Here is a 22855-nt window from a genome sequence, read left to right as displayed (position 1 = left end):
TGAGGTACCAATATGACTAAGTAGGCTTTTTACGGACACCGCGTCGCCCCTGTCCACTTCTGCCGCCCCGTTTACTTGATGCGTTGGACTGACTGCCGTCTAACGGCGTTATTGCCGACTCGAATTGAGAGCTCATTGGGACTACACTGTGCCGATAACGCCTCGGGTCGCTCGCTACATGTATGACATTGAAAAAGCTCATTGTCGAATTCGCTAATAGTCCGAGCACTTACGACCGTAGGAGGAGCTTCTGGTGTGAGTCGATGGCGATGCTCACCTCAAGTCGGAGTCAAAGCGGTCACCTGAATCAATGGCTGGCTAGCATCGTCAAATGCATGCACTACAAAATGAACCGTAGCGTGGGCTATCAAGCCAACTGAACGGGACCACTGTAGAATTTCGTCACGCGTTTCGCCGTTGGCAATACAGCTGCCATAATCTTCGTCACGCTTACATTGCAGCGACTTGCAGATGTCGCCAACTGCAAGTGCCCAAGTCTAGATAAGCTTAGCATTGTTGATGGCGAGGGCAAAGGCAGCGCCGTGCAGCCCCGGCCGAACTCCTGCACTGCTGCTGCAGCCGAGCACTGCTTGGAGCAGTGCCCACAGATGTATCCGTTGCACATCGGCGAGAAAGTAGAATCGTGTACAGTACGGGATACAGTCTGTACCGCGTAATCGCACATCCATTGCCGATTGCCTGGCGCCTGCTGTGCTGTGCCATGCTCTTCGATCGGATCGGGTGGAGACCAGCTCGCCAAATGGTAAGCTAATGGGAACGGAGCCCTTGGTGCGATGGCAAGGTGGTGTCTTGAAGACAATGTGCAGGTTGCCGCCGCCCGGCAGCATCCTATGATTACTCTAGGTCGGAAAAACTTCAACATGTGTACTGGCCTCTATTGATTCACCTGTTTATTGAGATATATGTTCACATTTTCTCGGATATATCTACTTATTGAACAACTATAACTGCTCTCTATATAACGATCCCAAATTCCTTATCTCAGTGCTTCAGAAAACTTGATCTTTCATGCAGCAATCCTCAGCAGCTGGTCGAGTCTGTCGCATGCTTCAATTGCCAAAGCTTCACCGCCAACCCGATCATGCCGGCAATGAAGCGTTGCAGATTATGGGCGTGCGACAGCCAATTAGGATTCCTACACTGCATGGCCGTTCCAATTGGCTCCACACCGATCGCCTCGGCATTCGTGGAATTCCGGCCCAAGTGACAACCTTTGATTGATTCAGAAATGGCATTGCGAACGTCGCTCGGCAGCAATGCGCACACGCTCGGGGACTCATGCATCGACCTGTACGCCGAGAAGGTCATGATCCCTCGGATCTCGCTCTTGTCGCTACTCGTGGGGCTCTCGGTGCTCACGACGCTGCTAGTTCGTCACCGTCGACGCCGACGCACTCGCCAATTGGCAAAGCTGCTGCCCGGCAAAGTCGTCGTTGAGACGTCGACAGCTCCCGAGGACGAGCTTACCACCCGCAAGCGCTGGTTCGCGTGCTTCTTGGCCACGACCGTGGCGTGGATCACCATTTTTCTATGGAGTTTCCACGCGTCCACGGCGATGACGACCACATCCGCAAGTGGGGCGCAGGGACGACCCCGCATTGTATTCAGCTTTACGACAACTCCGCGAGGAATCGACGAGATGAAGCCGACGCTGGACGCTCTAGTGCAACAGGAGGGGGACGGATTCGACGCGGTTTACGTGATCGTCCCGAGGACGTATCGAGACAAGGAGGTGGCCATCCCGACGTGGCTGGTGGACGATGCGTCCACATTGAACCGCACCGAGTTCCGCGGCATCGCGTTTGCTACCGGGGCGAGTCCGTACCACGACAAGTTGAGGCTCATTGTGCTGGACACGGACTTTGGTCCAGCCAGCAAAGTGCTGGGAACCCTTTTGGTGGAGCAGGACCCGGAGACCATTATCGTGTATGGTGACGACGACCGCGTCTACCCAGCGCAGCTGTGCGAACGTGCACTGCACTACACGCACAAGTTCCCGAGCGACGCAATCGCGGTTCTCGGTGGGTGGATTTCGGCGGAGGACGGACTGTACTGCGGGCGTAGTCTGGCAGTAGGAGTCAACAGTGTTTCGTTTGTGGGGGGAGCTGGGGGAGTTGCCGTCAAGAGGAAGTTTTTCGGGCTTGGAGAAGAGATCATGCCGGCATTTGAGGTCACCAACATGTCCAAGGCGTGTTTCCTGGGTGACGACTATTATCTGTCCCATTTGCTGAGCAGGAACGGCGTCCGTCGACGGATCGTGTCCGATAGCTGCTGGAACATCGAGGCGCTGACGGAATCGTTCTCTCATGGTGGACTATCGTACGCACCGTCGGAGCACCCGGGAGGAGCGAACGTCGAGCACTATCAGCAGTGCATTCGCGAACTGGGCAAGGAGCACGACCTGTCTCATGACGGCGAGTTCGGGTCGACTTATATGTTCCTCTTCTCTCGTACTTGGGGGGTGCTTCGAGGTCTACGGAATTTTTACTTCAGAGGTGAATTCGTGTCATGCTGATGGAGGTCACACCTGTACAATAGACTTTCAAAAAGAATATATGAGCCGGCGTGACAATAGCTGATGGTGCTAATCTACAATACCTGGCATCATCCGATAGCGTTGGCCAACCAGAAGAATGTGATCTCGAACTCGTGGAGGGAAACTCCACGTACTGTGATCTCGCAAGTTTCCCGGCCAAGAGTTCAAGCGTCTGTGTTCGTGAACAACTCATGACCACTTGCCACTCTCCAAATTGCAGTAACAAGATCACCTCAGCGCTCTACAGATGAGTCCTCGCCTGGCTGTATTCGCGTTCTTCTCTATGGTTGTCATGATCGCTTGCAGCGTACAGTATGCAGTCGCGATGGAAGGCGAGCTCCGGCTCTACAAGGAGCCAGAATTCAGACGACTACGACGTCTCATGCGTGTTTCGACTAGCAACCTCTGCTACGACATGCCGTGCGCGTATCTCAACACGATCATTTCGTCTGCAAGATGGTCGGGACTACCGACGACTGGAGCAACGTTCGCGGATGGGCAGATCAAAATCGCCTTCTACGCGGGCAGCAACTGCACGGGTAAAGTCGTCGCCGTGAACACGAACGTCGGACAAGTCGACAATTTTGCAAAGTTCGGGATGGACAACGCTACCGCGTCATTCGCGGTGCTGGAGACGTCAACGACGATGCAGCACGAGTCGAGCAACATTTGCGAGTGATCGACAAAGTTTTTGGTCATTCAGCTTGACTGGGAAAACAGTTGCTTCGTTCTGATCACTTGATAAAAGCTATGGTTCTTCTGACAACTAGCTCGACAAATAAATACGCTTGCATAGCTCTCACCGATAACTCAAGCGTCTCAGTGGAGGTTTGGTCTGGTAGTGACGTTACGATGCTGACTGTAACTTGGCACGACGAGCTTTGCTGTGCTTGCATCGGTCTTGCCAGGCTGGGTCCATTTCGAACGCGAATAAACGCGAGCTCGCCAGCTTGATACGGGATCGCATCTGCTCCCAGCTGCCGATGGGACTAGCAGTCGATATCAGGCCACTGCCTTTCTTGCAAGCGGGAGAAGAAGACTCGAAGGCACACCGACGCTCTGCGTTTGTTCGGCGTCTCCTGCAATAGGATGCTGAACATTCATAGTCCATATAGCGAGGATTGACGTTGAGCGGTTGCATACGAGGCAAGCTCGATATCTTCCTTGCCGACTTCTCCACGTCAGCGTGGTGGTGGTCTTCTGTTAGTTGCTGGGTTTCCACTTTGGCGTTCTGGTACGAAATACTCACTTGATACGCTTCGGCACCTTGGTTGCTCGTGCTGGCACTATGCAGTACTTGGGACGTTGTCACAACTATGCCTGTTGCCGTGGGTGTAAGGGTCGTAAGGCGTGGGGACCAGCACAGCTGATTACCCTCTGCCCACTGATGGTGTCTGTGAGCAGCAAACTCCAATCGATCACTCACGTATGCGCCGAAATGGGACGACACCAATTCGCTAACAGCGAACATCGGTGCTTGGACAAAACGAACATGGCGAGTTGAGTGGTTATCCACAGAGGAAAACGTCCACACCGCCTGAGTGTGTTGCAGTCGGGGTGCATGGTAGCAAGATGTGACTGCCAGAACAAGCGATACTTGAAGACCGTGAGACTCGGTGACGAATTTCACACGGCACGTCTGGGTCGGGGCGTGCAAGATGCCCCACTCATCGTCGTCTGCGGAATCTTCTTCATCAAGCTCGGAGGTGGCGGAAGTGGGGAATCTGTCCACGAACGATTGAGTAAGACAAGTTACAGAATTCAGGTCGAGAAAGGGTGAATCTTACTGTGAAGCACGCGACCTCGCTAGTAGATAGGTAGGGGTGACGGCGCAGAGCGCTCTGCACATGGTCGCAATCTTAGACGGCGCCATGCCGGTGGGGAGTAGAAGTGGGCTTACTGTGGTAAAGTTTGCTGGGGCCCGAAGAAAAATGAGGAATGAACCGATGCGAAGGAGGGCGGCATTGGCGTGACAAGCAATGCGGCCACCGCGACCCGATCTTATTTGTAAGTCCAGCGTTACTGGTCTGGAGACCACTAGTTGACCTCAACCTGTGGCTGGTACCTGCGTTGGAGTTTTTTTTTCACGAAGATGCCATGGTAATGTGGACTGAAGAGAGGATCTAGTCCTCATACGTTGGACTGAGTCTTGCGGACCACGCGCGAGAGCCTGCTGGCTGGCGAAAGGCATGTGCTTCGGCGCGGGGTTGCTGCAAGCACCGCTGAGGGCGTAGGTGTTCGAGTACTGTGCACTCTCCAACTGCAGCTCGCTGTTGACCTTCATGAAACTCTGGCGTGCAAGGTTTTTGATCGGCTACGTCGTAGGGTTGAAGCCACCGCAAAATAGCAGAATACCCAACACCAGCTTCATGTCAGTGTTGCCAAGTCGGTAGAGACTGGCAATTCCCATAAAGAGTATTTCAGGGAACACAGCAGGATCTAGCCGAAATCGGCGGTGCCTACAGTGGAGAAGCGCGACTGCTTCAACTTGACCGTATTTAGTGCGGGCTGGTAGCCACACACTATTATGTTGCAGCGCTCTCATTGGCTGAGGGCACGATACATTAACTAAAGGTCGCTCCTTACATTTTCTTTCCGCATTTCTTTAACTTTGACTGGCCAAAGTGCGCATCAACCAGTCCCGACGTAGCCATTTCCAAACTTCCAAACTTCCAAACTTGCAGTGCTCCCCAAGACCCATTTGCTCGCAATGCCATCGCACTCGTCCGTGACCGAGACAATCGCGTCCCAGCCCGTACCCGACACGACGCCAAGCTTCGAGAGGCTGCGTGATGCGCTGCTGGACCTGTCGGAGCCCGTCGGCAAGCGCACGCGCGCCATCTTCTACCTGCGCTCGCGTGGCGGCCTCGAGGACCTGCAGGTGCTGTTACAAGCGCTGTTGAACCGCGAGGATTCGGAGCTCATGCGCCACGAACTGGCCTACGTGATCGGCCAGTTTCAGCGGGAGGAAGCCTGCGACACGCTGCACCGCGTGCTGTCGGACGAGCTCGACGACGGAATGGTGCGTCATGAGGCGGCGGAGGCGCTGGGCGCCATCGGCGCGGCCCAGTCGCTGCCCATCCTCGAGCAGTTCAGCACTGACTCGGCGCCCGAGGTCTCGGACACTTGCAAGCTGGCAGTAGACCTGGTCAAGTACAAGTTGGCTAAGGCCCAGGGAAAGGTCGCCGAGGGAGAGGTAGACCGCAACCCGTACCTGTCCGAGGACCCGGCTCCTGCCGCCGAGAAGGACGTGACCACCGCTGAGCTGCGCAAAGTGCTGCTGGACCACGACGGCGACATGTTCGCCAAGTACCGCGCCATGTTCTCGCTGCGGAACCGCAACACGGAGGAGGCGGCGCTGGCGCTGGCCGAGGCCTTCAGCGACCCGAACGCACTCTTCAAGCACGAGGTGGCGTACGTCATGGGTCAGATGGAGAACCCCGTGCTCGTGCCGGCGCTCAAGAAGGTGCTGCTGGATGACAGTGAGCACCGCATGGTGCGGCACGAGGCGGCCGAGGCGCTGGGGGCCATTGGCACGACCGAGTGCGAGGACATCCTCAAGCAGTACCTCAAGGATGACGTCCAGGTCGTGCGGGAGAGCTGCGAGGTGGCACTCGACATCATGGACTACTGGGCGCCCAGCAAATAATCTCTTGCTGGAAGGCAGCGGATCGCGTCTTGCTGGCGTGTAGGAATAATACAGTTAGTTTTTGCATTTGACATTGGATCTGACGTCTTGTACGGTGGGTCGAGCTTCCTCAAGCGAAGAGGTAGCCAACGTGCATCCGGTTGAACGCGCGCAGCGACGATGGCAGCAACGTAGAGCTGGATTCAAGTCGCTGGGCGATGGCCAGGCACATTGCTGGCGGCAGTGTTACTTCCTGCGAAGGTAATAGACCCGGAATCGCTGGCATCGGTTGACGAGGTGCATACAGCACCTTCAGCACGCGACTAAACTTGTTGGAGTCTTTTCGCTTGATCATCGTTTCCCAGCTCAATAGCTGCAGCTGCAGCTCTGTGGAAGGCGCGTCAGCGGGTGAAGCTGGAGCAGCACCACAATGCAGATCGTGGTCGTGCTTGCCTCCCGACGACGTCAAGATGAACCGGAAAATGCCGTCTGAATCCGCCATCTCCAGTAGCTTGGCGCTTAGAATGCTGTCGATGGTATACTTGCCGAACACATCCTCCTCTAGCTCTTGCTTGCTGCAGTTTCCTTCAGCATCAGTCTTCGCTGTAAAGCACGAATGGGCACTGATCAAATGTTTGTGCAGACGGACAGTATCCGGCTGCTCCACACTGCACAAGCCGACCCGCTCTGAGCACGCAGTACATACCAATGGCACCCACTCGCGCTCCTCCTTCGCATTATCTCCGGGTGCGACCGCCGCCTTGTCCCCATGATCGGACACCGTCGCGCCAGCTATTAAATCACTAGCGTGTAGAAGCACATACGACTCGCCAACAAGCACACGCCGTCGCTGGGCATGGATATCATCCCTCGGAATATGCTCAAAGGCGCCAATACCAGCTCCCCAGAAGTCAAACATGTCCATCCAGTTGGCGGATGGCAGCGGCAAAACCTTCTCAATACCCGCGATCTCCTCTCCACCAAGCAGCAATTCATTGCATCCTCGACAACTGACAGACACGTAACTCTCCGGTCGGAGCTCGACAGGAGACACCTGCGTAAATGACGAGAACCCGCCCAGCGGCTGCTTGTCACTAGGCCAGATCGGCAGTCGCAGGTACCAGTGATCTCCCTTCTCTTCCACCACACACTGCGAGACGTCCACGTTCCGCTCGATCTCCGTGCACCAGACAATTGTAGCGTCCTTTGCACTATCACTGACTCTGTATGTGAGTTCTACACGTGGGAATTCCACTCGAACGCTGAGCTTCTTGACGTCCAGCTCCGACGTCGCATCCTCCAGCTTCTCGCCGTCTTTGTGGCTGTCTAGGAACAAATAACACTGGTAGCAGCCGATGTTGGCGTGGTATTCCACCAACGAGTCTGCGATTATCGGGTACGGCGCGTCCTCCTTGGCAGCCACGTCGAGACTCTGCAGTCCAAGCGCCAGCGCCTCCGCTGCCTTGGCCAGCTCGTCCTCGCCAGCCTTCTCCGCGGTGCGCGCATCCTCGTACTCCTTCCGGGTACGATCCAATGTGTCGCGCACTTGGTTGGCGGCTGCGAGAGCGCGCGCGTGCTCCTCCTCCGCCGCGTGGAGCTCCGCCAGCAGCTTCTGGGCCTCGACGGTCTCCATTGGATTCGGAGATGGCTACAGTTTTAGGCAAGCCAGTCATGACTACCAGGAAGTAGTGAGCTGTTGGCCGTTGCGCGGGCGCTGACTACACGCAGGACTGATTTGCATCGGTGGTTGCAGCTCGAGGAAGCAAGACATCGAGGCAAGGTCTCCATTGCCCCACAGGCACACAATCGGCTCCGCGTATCCAAGTGAGTCACGAGCGATCTTGCCACCCGTAACGAAAGCAGCTGCATTGCGTTGGCGCTGCTGGGGTAAAGCGTAGCCATCCCCAACCGCGCCAAGTGTCAAGTATCTGTGCGCACGTCACTGCGCCTCTCCTATTGAGCCGCGTAACCGCGCCCAAAGAAGAATCCATCGGCCGTAAATGACTCCATCAACCAGCACCTACCTACGCTAGATGCATCTTGCCACTACAACTTGATAGCAAGGTCGCCGCTATCAAGCACAAAATTTTCCGCTCTTGTTTTATTGTATAGGAATCCCCTAGTCTCGCCTTGACGTGGTACGGACCGGTACACTGTACCAAGTCGCAGGTAGGAACAACGCCTGGCTGGTTTTGTGGCGTCGTCTCGAAACTCCGACTTGCGATCGTCGTCAAGCCAGAGTCCGAGTACCAGTCCGTCACTCCCCCTCCTCCCTCCAGGCCTCCGCATGGCGTACCTGACCATGACGCCCGACGACATCCAGGGCGACTACGTGTGCGCCGTCTCGGTGGACGACTACCGCCTCTCGAGCAAGAAGGCCGAGTACAAGGTGGTCGTGCAGCTCTCCTTCTACTCGTCGCGCGCGCACGCTACGGGGCGCACGAGCTGGCACATCTGGAGAAGCTTCTCAGCCTTCCGTAAGCTGGACGAGCAGCTGCGTAAGCGCAGCGCCGCGCTCATGAAGGGCGTCAAGTTCCCGCCGCTGTACCGGCGCAAGGCGCTGTTCCGCGTCGACAAGAGCCCCGAGTTCCTTGGAGCGCGCGCCCGAGAGCTCGACAACTACGTCAACGTCGTCACGCACAAGCCCCAGCTCGTGGCCTTCCACCTGGCGGCTGTGAGTAGCCAAACGCTCAAGAGCTTCGTGGGCTTCAACTCGGGCTTCGGCGCCAACGCCGACTACGACCAACAGGACATCAACTTGCGACCTTCGTCGTCCATTTTGGCGTCCCCCGCGGTGGTACAAGCTACAGCCAGTGTCATGGGGGATGACGATGATGATTTCCGTTCGGTTTCCAGTAGCTCCACAGTCTCGTCCTTTGCTTCGAACTCCAGCGACTATCGATGGTCCGGCACGGGTTTTGTCGGTAGCCAGAGCTTTGCGAGACACACAGTGCCTCAGATGGGGCCTCGTACGAGTTTCGCCAGCAGTAGCAGAGGATCCTTTGCCGGCAGCTCCTTTGGGGGCTCCATGGGCCCCGGATCGTCCAGAGGCAGCTGGTTCCCGGCGTCGTCCACGGTCTCAGATACCACGGGGCGAGCGTCCATGGCATCCGTCTCGAGAGGGTCCATGATGGCCATGACGGCGCCGGATATCATCACTCCGGAGCTGGACATGCAGCGAGCCAAGATGGAGGATCAGCTCGTGCAGCTGGGGCTCGTGGGCGTGGGGATGCCCCCCGACGGCTCGTGTCTGCTGCACTGCATCGTGTACGAGATGTACCCGCTGCAGTGTCTGCGTGACTACCCGGCGGGGATGACGGTGGTCAATGTAGGCGCGGCGGACGGGATGGCGCCCCGGCGGGTTGCAGCCGCGCAGTTTTTGCGCGTCAAGCTCATGGACTATGCGTTGGATCACATTAAGGAGCTCTCAGGTTTCCTCATGCAGGACGAAGAGGACGTGCGCGAACGGTACGAGACGTTTAGGGACACGCCCGACGAGCAGGCGACCACTGCGGAGCTGTACGCGGTGGCCAGCATGTTCAACATCGAGTTGGTGCTCATCTCCAACGACGAGAGCTTCCAGATCGACCCCGTGCTGCCGGTACAGGGCCTGCCGTCGGTGCGTGAGGGTCCGCGACGCACAGTCACACTGGGCTACTTGATCCCGGCCGACGGCCTTGCCGGCCACTACATCTGCGCGCGCGAGCGACGGGCGCAAGTTGGCATGCCGCAGAACAACTTCGCCGGAGGAAGCTACCGCGGATCCATCCACATCGGACCTCCCAAGAATATGAGCTGTGGCGCCTCCAACAACCGGCGCTTCGAGCGGATCCCGGAGACGCGGGTGGAATAGACGGATAGAACGTACAACTACCAACAGACGCACATCAAGTAAGCGACCAAGACAACACTCAGCAAAATGACACAACCCTCCAGCCTCGACTTAGTCGAATGGACCACGCACGGCGGAGAAGTCCACGTACAAGCGGCACCAGAGCCCGATAAAAAAAATAGTGAGGAAGCTCACGAGCGGCCTGAAGAATTCAAGAACAAGGGCCCAACCCGCGAATGTGTACACTATCGGGCCGCACGTTGCAGTCCAGTTGCTCCGGCTCATGTCAGTCTCCTCTAGAGCAGTAAGGTTCATCAGAGCCAACAACAGCAAATGGAGCCGCACGGACGAAGTGCCATCTCTTCCTATTCTTTGGATGTAGGCAGTAGTAACGAGCGTAGGATGGCAGACAGCGGGGCTTCCGATGGAAATATATGTACGCGAGAATTCGCCGGCCGTGGGCTGAGGGTGTCTGCGTTCGTTCGGTTGCAGAGTGAGCGGTGTGTGTTTTCAGTGGATGACATGGCGAAGAGTTCTCCATCTCTTGAGTTTCGAGGTGTCCAAGTCAACCGCGACGATACACAAGTAGTTGTCATTGCTGCCAGACGACAACGTGCTCCAACTCGAAGACCCGTCGTGGGGGTTTACACGTTCATACACTGTCTAAGAATCATGCTTTTGTGCCCAGAAACGAGTGGAGATCGGTGACGACGACGACACCTGTCAAGCACATGGACTACGACTCCCTGGTAGGCTCCGATGAAGCAGCCGAATAACAACTTCAGGCGTTCGACGACTGAGAAACTGAAGGCGGAGCTACGTCAGTAGATCGAGAGTGCTGGCAGTATCCTCATTGATGGCGGTGGCGCTACCGGCGCTGGAGTGGCTGGCGAGATCAAGTCAAGTTCCCGAACAAGGTTGTAATGATCGTCGAAGGCAAGGACACGTTTTTCAGTACCGACAACATGTGTGAGAAGTCCCACACCCGTTATTGAAGCGCAAGGACGTGAATGCGACCCTGGACGAGCTTCTGACGGACAGGCTGTCGGACAACAACTTTGAGCGTCGCATGCTGCGCACCAACACTGGCAGGGAGCTGGTCGGATATTCAACGATGGCTTCAACCCCAAGACTGAGCTCATCAAGAGCCTTGACCACTCCCTCGTGGTGCCCCAAGGTCTCATCAAGGCTAACAGCAAGCTGCAGCTGGAGAGTACAGAGTACTCGAATATCTACGCTCTCGGTGATGCTTGCAACAACTCCGCGCCCAAGCGCACGCCTTTCGCCAGCCAGCAGGCTCTCGTGCGTGGTCCGCAAGACTCAGTCCAACGTGAATAAACAGTCTTCCAAGGTGGACGTTGACTCTGCTATGATGCCACGGATCGAGGGATGGCCCAGCTTCCTTTCTTTGGAGTGAGTTTCCCTTTGCCGCAACATAGCAGCTTCAATAAATCTAACGCAACATAAGTTTCCTATCAAACAGTAACAGGTATTGTTAGTAAGTCATTAAAATGTCCCATTTCACTTGTGTGACTATTTTTGACAGTGTCAAAAATCCCGCAGCTCCAGCACCAGCCGCCGATATAGCCATGTCCAAGACCGTGGGGGTGCCCATCTCGCTGCTGCACGAGGGCGAGGGCCGCACCGTGACCGTGGAGCTCAAAAATGGCGAGGTGTACCGCGGCCACCTGGCGGAGAGCGAGGACAGCATGAACTGCCAGCTCAGCGATGTGGTGCTCACGCAGCGCGACGGCCAGAAAGCCAAGCTCGAGCTCGTGTACGTGCGTGGGTCGCAGATCAAGCTCGTGATCCTCCCGGACATCCTCAAGAACTCGCCACTGCTGGGCAAAGTGCAGGCGCTGAGCAAGAAGAGCGAGGACCAGAAGAAGAAGAAGAGCAGCAAGGCCAAGGGCGGTCGACGCCCCGGCCCCCGCAAGTAGAGCCGCCAGTCTCTGTTTACACAGAGCAATGCAGAGCCCTTTACACTTGAAGACGACGTGACTTTTTATTGCTGTTGCTAGTTTCTGCCTCAAAATCGGGTTCCTCTGTGTGTTGATCCTAATTGACAGTCTGCTTAAAGACAGCAGAGCGGCAGTAGCAGTGCAGGAGGCAGCAGACAAAGCGCCACTGGTAGTGACAGGCCGCATGTGCAGACGCTGACCAAGCAGCAGATGAAGATGAGGATCCACAACATGATGGAGAAGCCGAAGCAGCCGCCGCGCAGTCGTCGCGACAGGTCCAGCGTCGCGTGGTTCTGGATGCCGTAGTCAGTGAGCGATCGCGACGCGCGCAGCGGCACGCCCCCGTAGTTCAGGTACTGGTCGGAGCGACTGCTTTGCTGCTGCTTGGCCTCCACGAGCGACAGCAGCTCACAAACTTTGGCCCGCGGGTCGGCCACCGCTACGGTGAGCGTTCGTCCTGCATCCTGCAAACGTCACAGACGGACGTTTTTCATTTTGTCAGGGGATTCGCGTCGGGCACAACAAGTCGCTGCTGCCCACGCACCGAGCGGATAAAGAGCTGCATCTTGTGTGTGGATATGGAACTTCTCGTTCGGTAAGTCTTGCCGACGCCAAGTGAGACTTTGACCTTGAAATGGCGACCACCCGCACGCTTCCTGCCAGTTTCAAGCAGATTTTTTCTTGACGTGTCGTCACTCTTTGTGATTAGTGCCATTAGGAACCGTAACAGCTAGTGTTTGCTGTAACTTATGTTGCGCTCGAAGTGATTGAAGTTGCTATGTTGCGGCAACGAGCATGGTTGTGTGCTGCTTTCTCCTACGTTGGGAGATTTCGCAGGTGTGTTCAATGTAGACACCGGTTGTGTTCGCCTCGCACACTCGGCAACTCCGTACTACGCATGCAGATTATGGTGTCGGCGCCGTATTTCGTGTTCGAGGCTCAGGACGTCGGCAGGTAAATCTAAGTGATAAATGCGCATGAAAACTGCACGGACAATGTCGTCGATGCTAATAATCAACGCAGTTATCGATCATAGCCTCCTTCTCTTTGCAAAGATCAATCGTCGAGACGTGAATAAAAAGATGCAAAGGATGTTGATTCGTGAAACCAAAACACGTGAGATTACTGCCTCGGAGAACTCGTGCTGGCACCAACAAGACACTCGTGCCTGCGTTGGAGAAGTTGTTGAGTGAAGATTGTCAGCGTCTCTCGCTCTCGCTTGAGAGCCTCACGGATACGCCGCACAGGTACGCGAGATTCATCTACTAGTTGGCTGAGCTCAGGAAGTTCTTCCTTGCTGTCCTCTACGTCCTCCTCGCCATCGTCTTCCTTGGTCTCACAGTCTCTTACTTTGCTCGCTACGCCGGCATCTTGGCTGCAATTATCAGAGCTTGAGACCCGCGAAAGCGACATCCCTGATGCTTTCCAAACATTGAGTCGGACACCGCCGCGCAGACGTCGCGACAGAATTTGTCGTTGCCAGGCAAGTGTTTTGGTCCAAATGAGGTCGGCTCTGCTCTCCATTTCGCGCTCTTCCTCATCACTGGTACAACAAAGCGACAGAGCCTTCGCTAAACAAACACCGTTCGAGACCACAGCTTTGTCATCTGAAAGTTTTGTGTTGGCGGCGGTGGTGTCGTCAAAATCACGGAGCGTGTTGCAGATGAGCTCTATCGGCTCACCTTGTTGCACACGCATTGCTCTCATCGTCCCAAGAACGAATCGAGCATCTACTGAGTCACAGATTTGCCAGTCGTACGACGAATACAAGCGATTCACGTGCTTGGCATCACACAAAGGGAACTCCCTCGTGATGAGCAGCATGAATTGAGCTCGCGAGAGCATGCACGTTCCGAGCGCATTGAGCGCGCACAGCTCCCTGGACAAGGCGAATAATTTCTCCATATCTTGTAGCACAGGCCTTCGACAAGGCGTTCGTCGCATTACGTCAAGCAACTTTGAAAATGAGCGCCAACGCAGCTTGAACCGCTTGCCCTTCAAGTCTCTGGACTCTTTGCTGCGCTGCTTCTCAGGTGAATACCCTGGTGTCTGCACTATGGCCGAGGCTTGGGTACGTCGATGGCGAAGATGCGGGTCCCCTTTTTGCTGTTCTCGATGCGCAGCGAGCTCAGAGGATGGGACAAAATGAAGAGTGCGGCTTTGCCACTGAGCGAGATCTCGCTGGTTTTCCAAGCGTTCCTCCCGTTCGACCTGCACTTCTCGGTTGTAGGTGCTTCGAAGCTTTTGTCTTGCCTTTTGCTGTAAACCTTTTTGCGTCTCCGTGTGCGTTTGACAGTCCACTCGATTGGAGCTCTGATCATCAACGGAGGTAGGAACTTCCACAGAGACTGCGATTGGAGACGAAGGACAACGAGTCATCGTAACGCGTAGGTTGGACCCGGTCGGGTGGAAGGCTTCAGGTGGCCATAACGAAGGTGAGCCGCTCAACCCTGACACAAATGTATCGACAGATGCAACCAGCGGAATGGGAGATAGCGGTCCCAACGCTTCTTGAGATCGCCACCCGTGCAAAAGCTTCGCTGTACCTCGGGCTCCATATCGACGCAGTTTAGCGTCAAGTGTGACGCCCAGGGGTACCTGCTCCTTCAACGTTGCTGCAGTACAGCCGTACCATGGTTTTGCTGGCTTTACCATTGAGATTGGAGAGACTGGGGATGGAGAAGACGCTCCACCCCAGCTCACACCCTGCTTGATGGGCGATGCCAGCTCTAACCGACACTGCGATACTGAGTCGTCGTCACTTTCTTCGCTCTCGTTACCCTCTCCGATCACACTTGGTGTATAATCTGACCCCACTCTTGACCTGGCACGTCGTACAGACGACTCGGAGTCTCGTTGAGCCTTCACCTCGTTGCACCGCTGAATGGAGGCATCTCGTTTTGATCGAGAGCGAAGGAACTTGCTATCCGTCGACGTTGTGTACAGAGAGGCCAATTGACGGGACCGCTGCAATGCTCGCCCACGTGTTTCAGGACCTCCTTCTCGGTCTTGCAGCGCTTCTTCCTCAGCGTCTTGCAACGCCCCTCTCAGAATATGCTCCACCCGCTCGTTCACAGTCTCTTTTCGTCGTCTCCGGGCTGCACCGATAGCGAGTGGATCAATGGGCCCCGTTCCCGAGAATCTGGCCCGTGGGTGCTGGATCGGACTCATAGCGAACGTAGATGCCATTGTCACTGAGAACGAGGTGGGAAAATGATGGAGAAGGTCATGAATGACCAAGCTGGTCACCCTATTTGGAGACTTCGGCTAACTTGGGCATCCGAAGTGACTGGGGCAAAGTGATAGAAATATTGTTGTGCTCAGTTCCAAACGGTGTTGGGAGTGAAAGAGAAGACAAGAAAGAAGCGTTTGTCTGCTCGCAGCTGGAAAATAAGGGCAGCCCTTTCATCGTGAAAGCAAGCTGACAGATTTGGTGGGTCTCTTCAATATGAGGAAGAAGCCCCAAACAATCACGTGCGAACCAGATGAACTGAAGTTGTGGTTCGCCACGAAAGGCGCCAAGTAGCTACCGGATGACGATAAAGCCACAACGGAACTGGAACGGGAAAACACACACCACGATATCGAGGCTTTACTCCAGGAAAAGCCGTTGAAGGTAAGTCGTACGATGGAGACTTTGATGCTGAAAAAGAAGCTTGCTGCGCCCCGAGTCGGAGCAGATTCACGTGCTGGTGGAGGTTTCAACGACCACAAAATGACCGAGAGCTGCTGCCACCGACGCGACCCCAGAACCAAACTGAAGCCTTGCAGGCCTGTTAAAACATTGTGTGAATCGTGGCATATTGCCAGAGGAAGGAGATTTCCTGCACATGTTTGAATGGACAGATGGGGATTGTGGCCAAGTGAAGGACATCCAAGCGATCAATGACATCGTGAGCTTCACTGGTCCCAAGTTCTACGTGCTGGAGAATATCAAACGTTTCAAAGAGAAGATCGACTGTGGCAAGTTGGAGGACCAGCTGGAGTCTAGGGACAGGCAAGAGGTCGTGTGGTTCCGTAAGTTTGACGGTGAGCTTAGCGAACCAGTCACGCGCTTATTCTACGAAGGCGAGTACTACGAGTGGATTGACAACAAGGGTGTCTTCTGGCCCTGCATCGACGGTTTGAATCGGCGTGAACTCAAGAATTGATGTGGTTCAATAGCTTCAGACTCTTGGCAACCCCAAGGCGCTTTGAAGTGACGAATGAGGCTGCCTTATCTGTGAGGCTCTGTCTGTTGCCATACTGAGAGGGTATCGCGTTAGAAGGTTACTTCCATACTCTAGTGCGTCGCCAACGAACGATTCGCATAGACTATTCCAAGTACGACAACGTGGATCGGCGGCAAAAGAAGGAAGAAGAGAGGCTCGCCATCATGAATGGGGAAGTGGGATCGATAACTTGTACTCATCCGATGAAAGTCCAGTGAAAGAGTGCCGAGATAGTTTTATTTACCAATGGTGGACGACTATCGCCGGCAAGAACGGGGTGGCGAACCTTTCAGGGTTGTGTTGCTGGATCGATTCTCTTAAAACGTTTTTTCCTTCACGGTACGACCTTGTGCACCCTGGGACTCAAAAGTGTTTTCTACCAGCGACATCACAAGCCTCAGCTGAGTCCATAGTTTTGACTCTGCTCGATCGATTTGAGCAATTTCATCATTTATTTCAATTTTAACACGACCAGGGATGCTACGGCTCAAAACGACAGAAGTCTCTCTTCTGCATGCAAACTCGTGATGCAGATACCAATGACCAACCACAGAAACAAACATAACTTGCTGGGAAAACACAGCCACGCTTCAATCGTGGTGATAGATTGAAGTGCAGCGCTACGTCAGCGAGAACTTGGAAATCTCGGATCAAGTCACGCCACTTTGAGATGAACCTTGCTGCCTTCACAACGCGATTTGCCTCCGACCAAGCAAGTTGAGTACCAAACCTACCGACGCAACCATGAAGTTCAACGTCTTCCTCCTCGCCGTCATCGCCATGCTCGGTATGATCACCGCTGCTACTGTCGACCAAGGTGCCGTCAAGACTCCCGCGGAAGCGCTGGAGAAGATTCAGGCCTCTGACTTGCCTGCTGGTGTCACGCTCACGGGGACGACCGAGAAGATAGACCCACCTGCTTCCGCTTCAGCTGTCGCTATGAAGGAATCCGACAAGGATGACAAAAAGGAGCAATTCGGCTGGGGCGTCGGTGGTCTCGGTCTCGGTCTCGGTCTTGGTGGTGGCTGGGGGCTTGGTGGTTGGGGAGGGTGGGGTGGCTGGGGAGGCTACGGACCCTACCGCTTCGGCTTCATGTGCGGCGGCTACCCTGGCTGGGCGTACCCGATGGGCTACTGGAACATGTATGGTGCTGGTCTGTACGGCGGCGGCTGCGGTCTGGGCATCCCATTCGGCGGTCTCTACTACTGCTAAGTTTTGGAGAGAAGGCTGCTGTCAGCCAGTCGACATTGAACAACTGATGGGATCATTCTTTAAGAGTGCGGTTTATCGCTTCGCTTCACGTTTTGCTAAGCCCATGAAATAAGCAACACCCACTTTCTTTCTTGCCTACGACTTTAATGTACGAGAAGTACGTCGTGAAGGCATACACAAGGTGATGCATTCTAGTTTGATCTCATTTTGATCTACAATTTCCATTTGGGACCCAGAACGAAGCCGTCTACTCTTTCTACATGTATTATATGATACTTGCTATGTACTAAATGCAAGACAATACCTGTCTGGCAGGCATTCCAGAAGAAATATTGGAGCAGTGCGGTTTGAACGCAGAATATTAAAAAAAGACTATTGGTATTTTCATAAGAAATAGTATTATTTTAGCAAACTCTAGACGCTTCTCATATTTTATGTCGATAGTGCAAACAAACTGATATGATATGTTGGAGACGGGGTCTCTTCATGTACCGCATTCAGCTCCAACGCTGTCTACGATGGCGTTCTATTTTTCTAAAGTGAACAATGAACCCTTGTAGTATTTGATAACTTGGAAGCGAGTAAATTCAAGCCTCAAGCTGACCAAATGGTTTATTGTTGCGCTATCGTGTTCAGTTATTTGGATGGCGTGGATTGCACGAGCTACCTTTTTATCTTCATGCTTCCAAATGCCATCGCAAGATTAAACTGTTGAATGAGTGAGCACAGAAGACGCTTCGTTGCTGTTGTTACCATAGTCGAGGAGGTACCCCGTGAACACAATTGTCTCGACGGGGATGCAGTATAGTCCGTTGTACTTCATGTAGTCAAAGCCCTCACAATTGTAAAGCATTTTCTTGAAAGGAGGGAGTGAGTGGCGAGACAGTTTTATTTACCAATGGTGGATGACTATCGCCGGCAAGAACGGGGTGGCGAACCTTTCAGGGTTGTGTTGCTGGATCGATTCTCTTAAAACGTTTTTTCCTTCACGGTACGACCTTGTGCACCCTGGGACTCAAAAGTGTTTTCTACCAGCGACATCACAAGCCTCAGCTGAGTCCATAGTTTTGACTCTGCTCGATCGATTTGAGCAATTTCATCATTTATTTCAATTTTAACACGACCAGGGATGCTACGGCTCAAAACGACAGAAGTCTCTCTTCTGCATGCAAACTCGTGATGCAGATACCAATGACCAACCACAGAAACAAACATAACTTGCTGGGAAAACACAGCCACGCTTCAATCGTGGTGATAGATTGAAGTGCAGCGCTACGTCAGCGAGAACTTGGAAATCTCGGATCAAGTCACGCCACTTTGAGATGAACCTTGCTGCCTTCACAACGCGATTTGCCTCCGACCAAGCAAGTTGAGTACCAAACCTACCGACGCAACCATGAAGTTCAACGTCTTCCTCCTCGCCGTCATCGCCATGCTCGGTATGATCACCGCTGCTACTGTCGACCAAGGTGCCGTCAAGACTCCCGCGGAAGCGCTGGAGAAGATTCAGGCCTCTGACTTGCCTGCTGGTGTCACGCTCACGGGGACGACCGAGAAGATAGACCCACCTGCTTCCGCTTCAGCTGTCGCTATGAAGGAATCCGACAAGGATGACAAAAAGGAGCAATTCGGCTGGGGCGTCGGTGGTCTCGGTCTCGGTCTCGGTCTTGGTGGTGGCTGGGGGCTTGGTGGTTGGGGAGGGTGGGGTGGCTGGGGAGGCTACGGACCCTACCGCTTCGGCTTCATGTGCGGCGGCTACCCTGGCTGGGCGTACCCGATGGGCTACTGGAACATGTATGGTGCTGGTCTGTACGGCGGCGGCTGCGGTCTGGGCATCCCATTCGGCGGTCTCTACTACTGCTAAGTTTTGGAGAGAAGGCTGCTGTCAGCCAGTCGACATTGAACAACTGATGGGATCATTCTTTAAGAGTGCGGTTTATCGCTTCGCTTCACGTTTTGCTAAGCCCATGAAATAAGCAACACCCACTTTCTTTCTTGCCTACGACTTTAATGTACGAGAAGTACGTCGTGAAGGCATACACAAGGTGATGCATTCTAGTTTGATCTCATTTTGATCTACAATTTCCATTTGGGACCCAGAACGAAGCCGTCTACTCTTTCTACATGTATTATATGATACTTGCTATGTACTAAATGCAAGACAATACCTGTCTGGCAGGCATTCCAGAAGAAATATTGGAGCAGTGCGGTTTGAACGCAGAATATTAAAAAAAGACTATTGGTATTTTCATAAGAAATAGTATTATTTTAGCAAACTCTAGACGCTTCTCATATTTTATGTCGATAGTGCAAACAAACTGATATGATATGTTGGAGACGGGGTCTCTTCATGTACCGCATTCAGCTCCAACGCTGTCTACGATGGCGTTCTATTTTTCTAAAGTGAACAATGAACCCTTGTAGTATTTGATAACTTGGAAGCGAGTAAATTCAAGCCTCAAGCTGACCAAATGGTTTATTGTTGCGCTATCGTGTTCAGTTATTTGGATGGCGTGGATTGCACGAGCTACCTTTTTATCTTCATGCTTCCAAATGCCATCGCAAGATTAAACTGTTGAATGAGTGAGCACAGAAGACGCTTCGTTGCTGTTGTTACCATAGTCGAGGAGGTACCCCGTGAACACAATTGTCTCGACGGGGATGCAGTATAGTCCGTTGTACTTCATGTAGTCAAAGCCCTCACAATTGTAAAGCATTTTCTTGAAAGGAGGGAGTGAGTGGCGAGACAGTTTTATTTACCAATGGTGGACGATTATCGCCGGCAAGAACGCAAGCTCAGAGACGCTTCGTTGTTACCATAGTTGGCGTACCCCGTGGACAAAACTGTCTCGACGGTGATGCGGTATTTTCCGTTGTACTTTACGTACGAAGAAATAGGAGAGAGTGCCGAGACACGTTTTAATATTAATGGTGAATTTGGGGTTTCAAGTGCTGGATCGATTTCCGTTAATTAAAACTTACCTCAGAGACTTCACTACGAGCGACGACGTCACGGCAGCAGCCCCTAGCATCATAGACGCAAAGAAAATAATAATAGGTATGATAAAGGCGCAGTATTATTGTGCATCAAGCTCCCAGATCTTTCGCAAAATTTGAACGTTCATCTTAATGGTTAATTCGAGCGGTGCGCTCCAACGATGTGTGAACTGTATTTTGGGAGCGAGCTCAAAGAGGGTATACCTCCTTTTATATCGCGCTCTTTCGCAAGAAACTCACCTCGCAAGCACCAAGAACTTGATGCGCTTTTTGGGGGCTCTATAGTCTCTAGGTAAACACGAACAGAGGACCTCATTAACCCCCCCCCCCCAAAAAAAAAAAAAAAAAAACTTGATGCGTTTTCGTAGCTCCAATTACCTTTGCTTCCATTTTGCGATCTACTCATCCAAACTCATTAGTAATTTTTGGGTGGCGTTTGATTAATCCACCCGCTGTACGGTAAATCCCCACTTCCTGAACTAAACACATTGCGACTCAAAGAAATTGGTAAATTACGCAGGTCTGCGATCCCATATTATATTTTCTTGAAACCTTTCGCGGTTTGATTTTTGGTGGATCTAGTGTTGGGGTCTTTGTAGGAAAGAAGTAAGTGTAATTGTAGCAATGAAACGCACCAAGTACTTGGTTACTTCGCAGTAGTTTCCTGCGACAGAGCTCGATGTTTCAGCGTCCGCCCCCAAAATACTGTTCATGTAGAATCAACTTCACCTCAGGTGAGTTTGGAAACGTTCCAGGAAACTCAGCTCAGCCAAGTGTTATTAAGTCTGGACGCATACTCCGATACAAGTGCGCTTGGCCCCACTCATTTCATGTCACGCTTCAACCTTCAGTTTTCATTTCGTGGTTTACTGAGCAGACGCCACGCGAAACTCGCCTACAACACCCGCAGCGATCGAGAGATGAGTATCGTGACTCCTGTCGATGTTGCGGTTGCTGTTGGTGAAAACGACCCAGGGTCGCCACTGAAGACGTACACGTTCTACAACGTAAAGGGGCGCGACGGCAAACTCGCCACAGAGATTTCAGTTACCTTTAACAACGACTGGGCTCCATATTGGACGGATGATCGTCGTGTGTGCCCACCCCCGCCGGACCCGACGCTGTTCACCACGATAATGGGCATTATCTGCTTACCAATTGCCCTCGTGTTGCAGCTTGCCAAATACATCGTCATGGGCATTTTCGCGATCGTTGCCGGTATTTTGTCGGTGCTCTGGATGCCAGTCACTGCTGTCAAGAATGCGTGGCGGTACGGCAAAGCGCCGCCAGTACTCACCCTCGATGAATTTCATTACTGGCTGGGTCGGAAAGGGTTTACCAATGAGGAGATGAAGAAGGTGAAGGAAGCGACCAACGGCATGACGATGCACACACTTGCACGCACACTGACTGATGTGCGGGATGTGGAGAAGCTATTCAAGTTGCAGTCGATCGAAAAGCAAAAGTTGGTGGTCGGCATACTTCAACAGTCCAAGGAGGCAATTGACAAGGCACATGAAAGCAAGTTTCAGGAACTCCGGAAACGGTACACAGGCGCGATCTTCAGCTGGGGGGCCGAAGACGCTTACAGACTAGGCGACGCGATTGCCAAGAACGGGCGAATGTGCAGTCGAGGTGAAGACGCTCGCAAAAAAGCAGACTGGCAACAACGGGTTGCCTCCAAAGTCAACTTGCGAGTCAACGCAATCTTGCGCTGCATCAACACGATTGCGAACGAAGGTCGTTTCTCCTCGAACGACGCGAAAATGAGTGACCTGGAGCGGACTGTGAATCGATCCGATAACCCACCGGATTGGAACGAGTTTGTGGTCGACAACAAAAAACATGACAACAAGTTGTTCGACGAAATTCACACTGCAGCACCTTACATCAAGCAGTACATTGCGCAGGCAATTGTCACCGAATCGTACGCCAGGCGAGTAGCACGTATTTGCTGGAGCTGGACAGTTTTGTTGGTGCTTGTCGCCTTCCGGCTGGCCAAAGTGGTCCTTAGATTCGAATTCGATGAAATTGGCGATGTGATCGACCTCATTGTCGGCACGGTGACTGAACTCGCTGAATCTCCAATGGATGCCTTGGACATTCTCGAAAATGGACTGCCGACAGGCAGCGGAGGTACTGGCACCGACGGGAATGGTTTGGGAGGCTCGATAATGAACGTGGTTGACGACAGATTCGGCCGGGACGCACACCTCGAAAACAAGGAAGCGCAGATGAAGGCATCAATGAAGTGTGAAAAGGTGACCGAGCTCGTCGAGGAATAGAGACCCGCAGTCTCGCCATCGAACGGTAATTAGGATTCGAACAAGCTTCAGCAGTCCAATGCATCTGAACTTCGCAGTCTAGACTGACTTGAGGAAAAACATTATAATCGATTTCTATTCAGCAAGCATTTGTCCTGTGTTTTCAACATGCGGTTTAGCGAAACGTTTGTCG

The 22855-nt window shown here is 53.4% G+C and overlaps 10 protein-coding genes across 10 annotated transcripts; 7 read left to right on the top strand and 3 right to left on the bottom strand.

Moving 5' to 3' along the window:
* Positions 1-1249: 1249 nt before the first annotated feature.
* On the top strand, positions 1250-2536 carry KRP23_431 (uncharacterized protein; the record flags this gene model as incomplete). The annotated part of the gene is made up of 1 exon (XM_067889020.1): positions 1250-2536. The coding sequence occupies one exon, from the start codon at positions 1250-1252 to the stop codon at positions 2534-2536; it is 1287 nt and encodes a 428-aa protein (XP_067750990.1).
* Positions 2537-2882: 346 nt separating this feature from the next.
* On the top strand, positions 2883-3236 carry KRP23_430 (uncharacterized protein; the record flags this gene model as incomplete). The annotated part of the gene is made up of 1 exon (XM_067889009.1): positions 2883-3236. One exon carries the CDS (start codon positions 2883-2885, stop codon positions 3234-3236), a length of 354 nt encoding a protein of 117 aa, XP_067750989.1.
* Positions 3237-5267: 2031 nt separating this feature from the next.
* Positions 5268-6206, top strand: KRP23_429 (Deoxyhypusine hydroxylase; the record flags this gene model as incomplete). The annotated part of the gene is made up of 1 exon (XM_067888996.1): positions 5268-6206. The coding sequence occupies one exon, from the start codon at positions 5268-5270 to the stop codon at positions 6204-6206; it is 939 nt and encodes a 312-aa protein (XP_067750988.1).
* A 109-nt stretch (positions 6207-6315) lies between these two features.
* On the bottom strand, positions 6316-7818 carry KRP23_428 (uncharacterized protein; the record flags this gene model as incomplete). Its single annotated transcript, XM_067888986.1, has 1 exon — positions 6316-7818. One exon carries the CDS (start codon positions 7816-7818, stop codon positions 6316-6318), a length of 1503 nt encoding a protein of 500 aa, XP_067750987.1.
* A 654-nt stretch (positions 7819-8472) lies between these two features.
* KRP23_427 (uncharacterized protein) lies at positions 8473-10038 on the top strand (the record flags this gene model as incomplete). Its single annotated transcript, XM_067888975.1, has 1 exon — positions 8473-10038. One exon carries the CDS (start codon positions 8473-8475, stop codon positions 10036-10038), a length of 1566 nt encoding a protein of 521 aa, XP_067750986.1.
* Positions 10039-11606: 1568 nt separating this feature from the next.
* Positions 11607-11957, top strand: KRP23_426 (Small nuclear ribonucleoprotein Sm D3; the record flags this gene model as incomplete). The annotated part of the gene is made up of 1 exon (XM_067888964.1): positions 11607-11957. The coding sequence occupies one exon, from the start codon at positions 11607-11609 to the stop codon at positions 11955-11957; it is 351 nt and encodes a 116-aa protein (XP_067750985.1).
* Positions 11958-12091: 134 nt separating this feature from the next.
* KRP23_425 (viral Ubiquitin) lies at positions 12092-12543 on the bottom strand (the record flags this gene model as incomplete). Its single annotated transcript, XM_067888953.1, has 2 exons — positions 12092-12442; positions 12523-12543. 2 exons carry the CDS (start codon positions 12541-12543, stop codon positions 12092-12094), a joined length of 372 nt encoding a protein of 123 aa, XP_067750984.1.
* Positions 12544-13100: 557 nt separating this feature from the next.
* On the bottom strand, positions 13101-13883 carry KRP23_424 (uncharacterized protein; the record flags this gene model as incomplete). Its single annotated transcript, XM_067888942.1, has 1 exon — positions 13101-13883. One exon carries the CDS (start codon positions 13881-13883, stop codon positions 13101-13103), a length of 783 nt encoding a protein of 260 aa, XP_067750983.1.
* Positions 13884-15808: 1925 nt separating this feature from the next.
* Positions 15809-16129, top strand: KRP23_423 (uncharacterized protein; the record flags this gene model as incomplete). The annotated part of the gene is made up of 1 exon (XM_067888931.1): positions 15809-16129. One exon carries the CDS (start codon positions 15809-15811, stop codon positions 16127-16129), a length of 321 nt encoding a protein of 106 aa, XP_067750982.1.
* A 5189-nt stretch (positions 16130-21318) lies between these two features.
* Positions 21319-22683, top strand: KRP23_422 (uncharacterized protein; the record flags this gene model as incomplete). The annotated part of the gene is made up of 1 exon (XM_067888920.1): positions 21319-22683. The coding sequence occupies one exon, from the start codon at positions 21319-21321 to the stop codon at positions 22681-22683; it is 1365 nt and encodes a 454-aa protein (XP_067750981.1).
* Between the last annotated feature and the right edge of the window lie 172 nt (positions 22684-22855).

This window comes from Phytophthora ramorum, assembly GCF_020800215.1.
Source record: "Phytophthora ramorum isolate Pr-102 chromosome Unknown Phyram_PR-102_s0001, whole genome shotgun sequence".
NCBI lineage: Eukaryota > Oomycota > Peronosporomycetes > Peronosporales > Peronosporaceae > Phytophthora > Phytophthora ramorum.
Note: the sequence above shows the minus strand (reverse complement) of the source record. Positions and strands in the feature narration are given on the sequence as shown.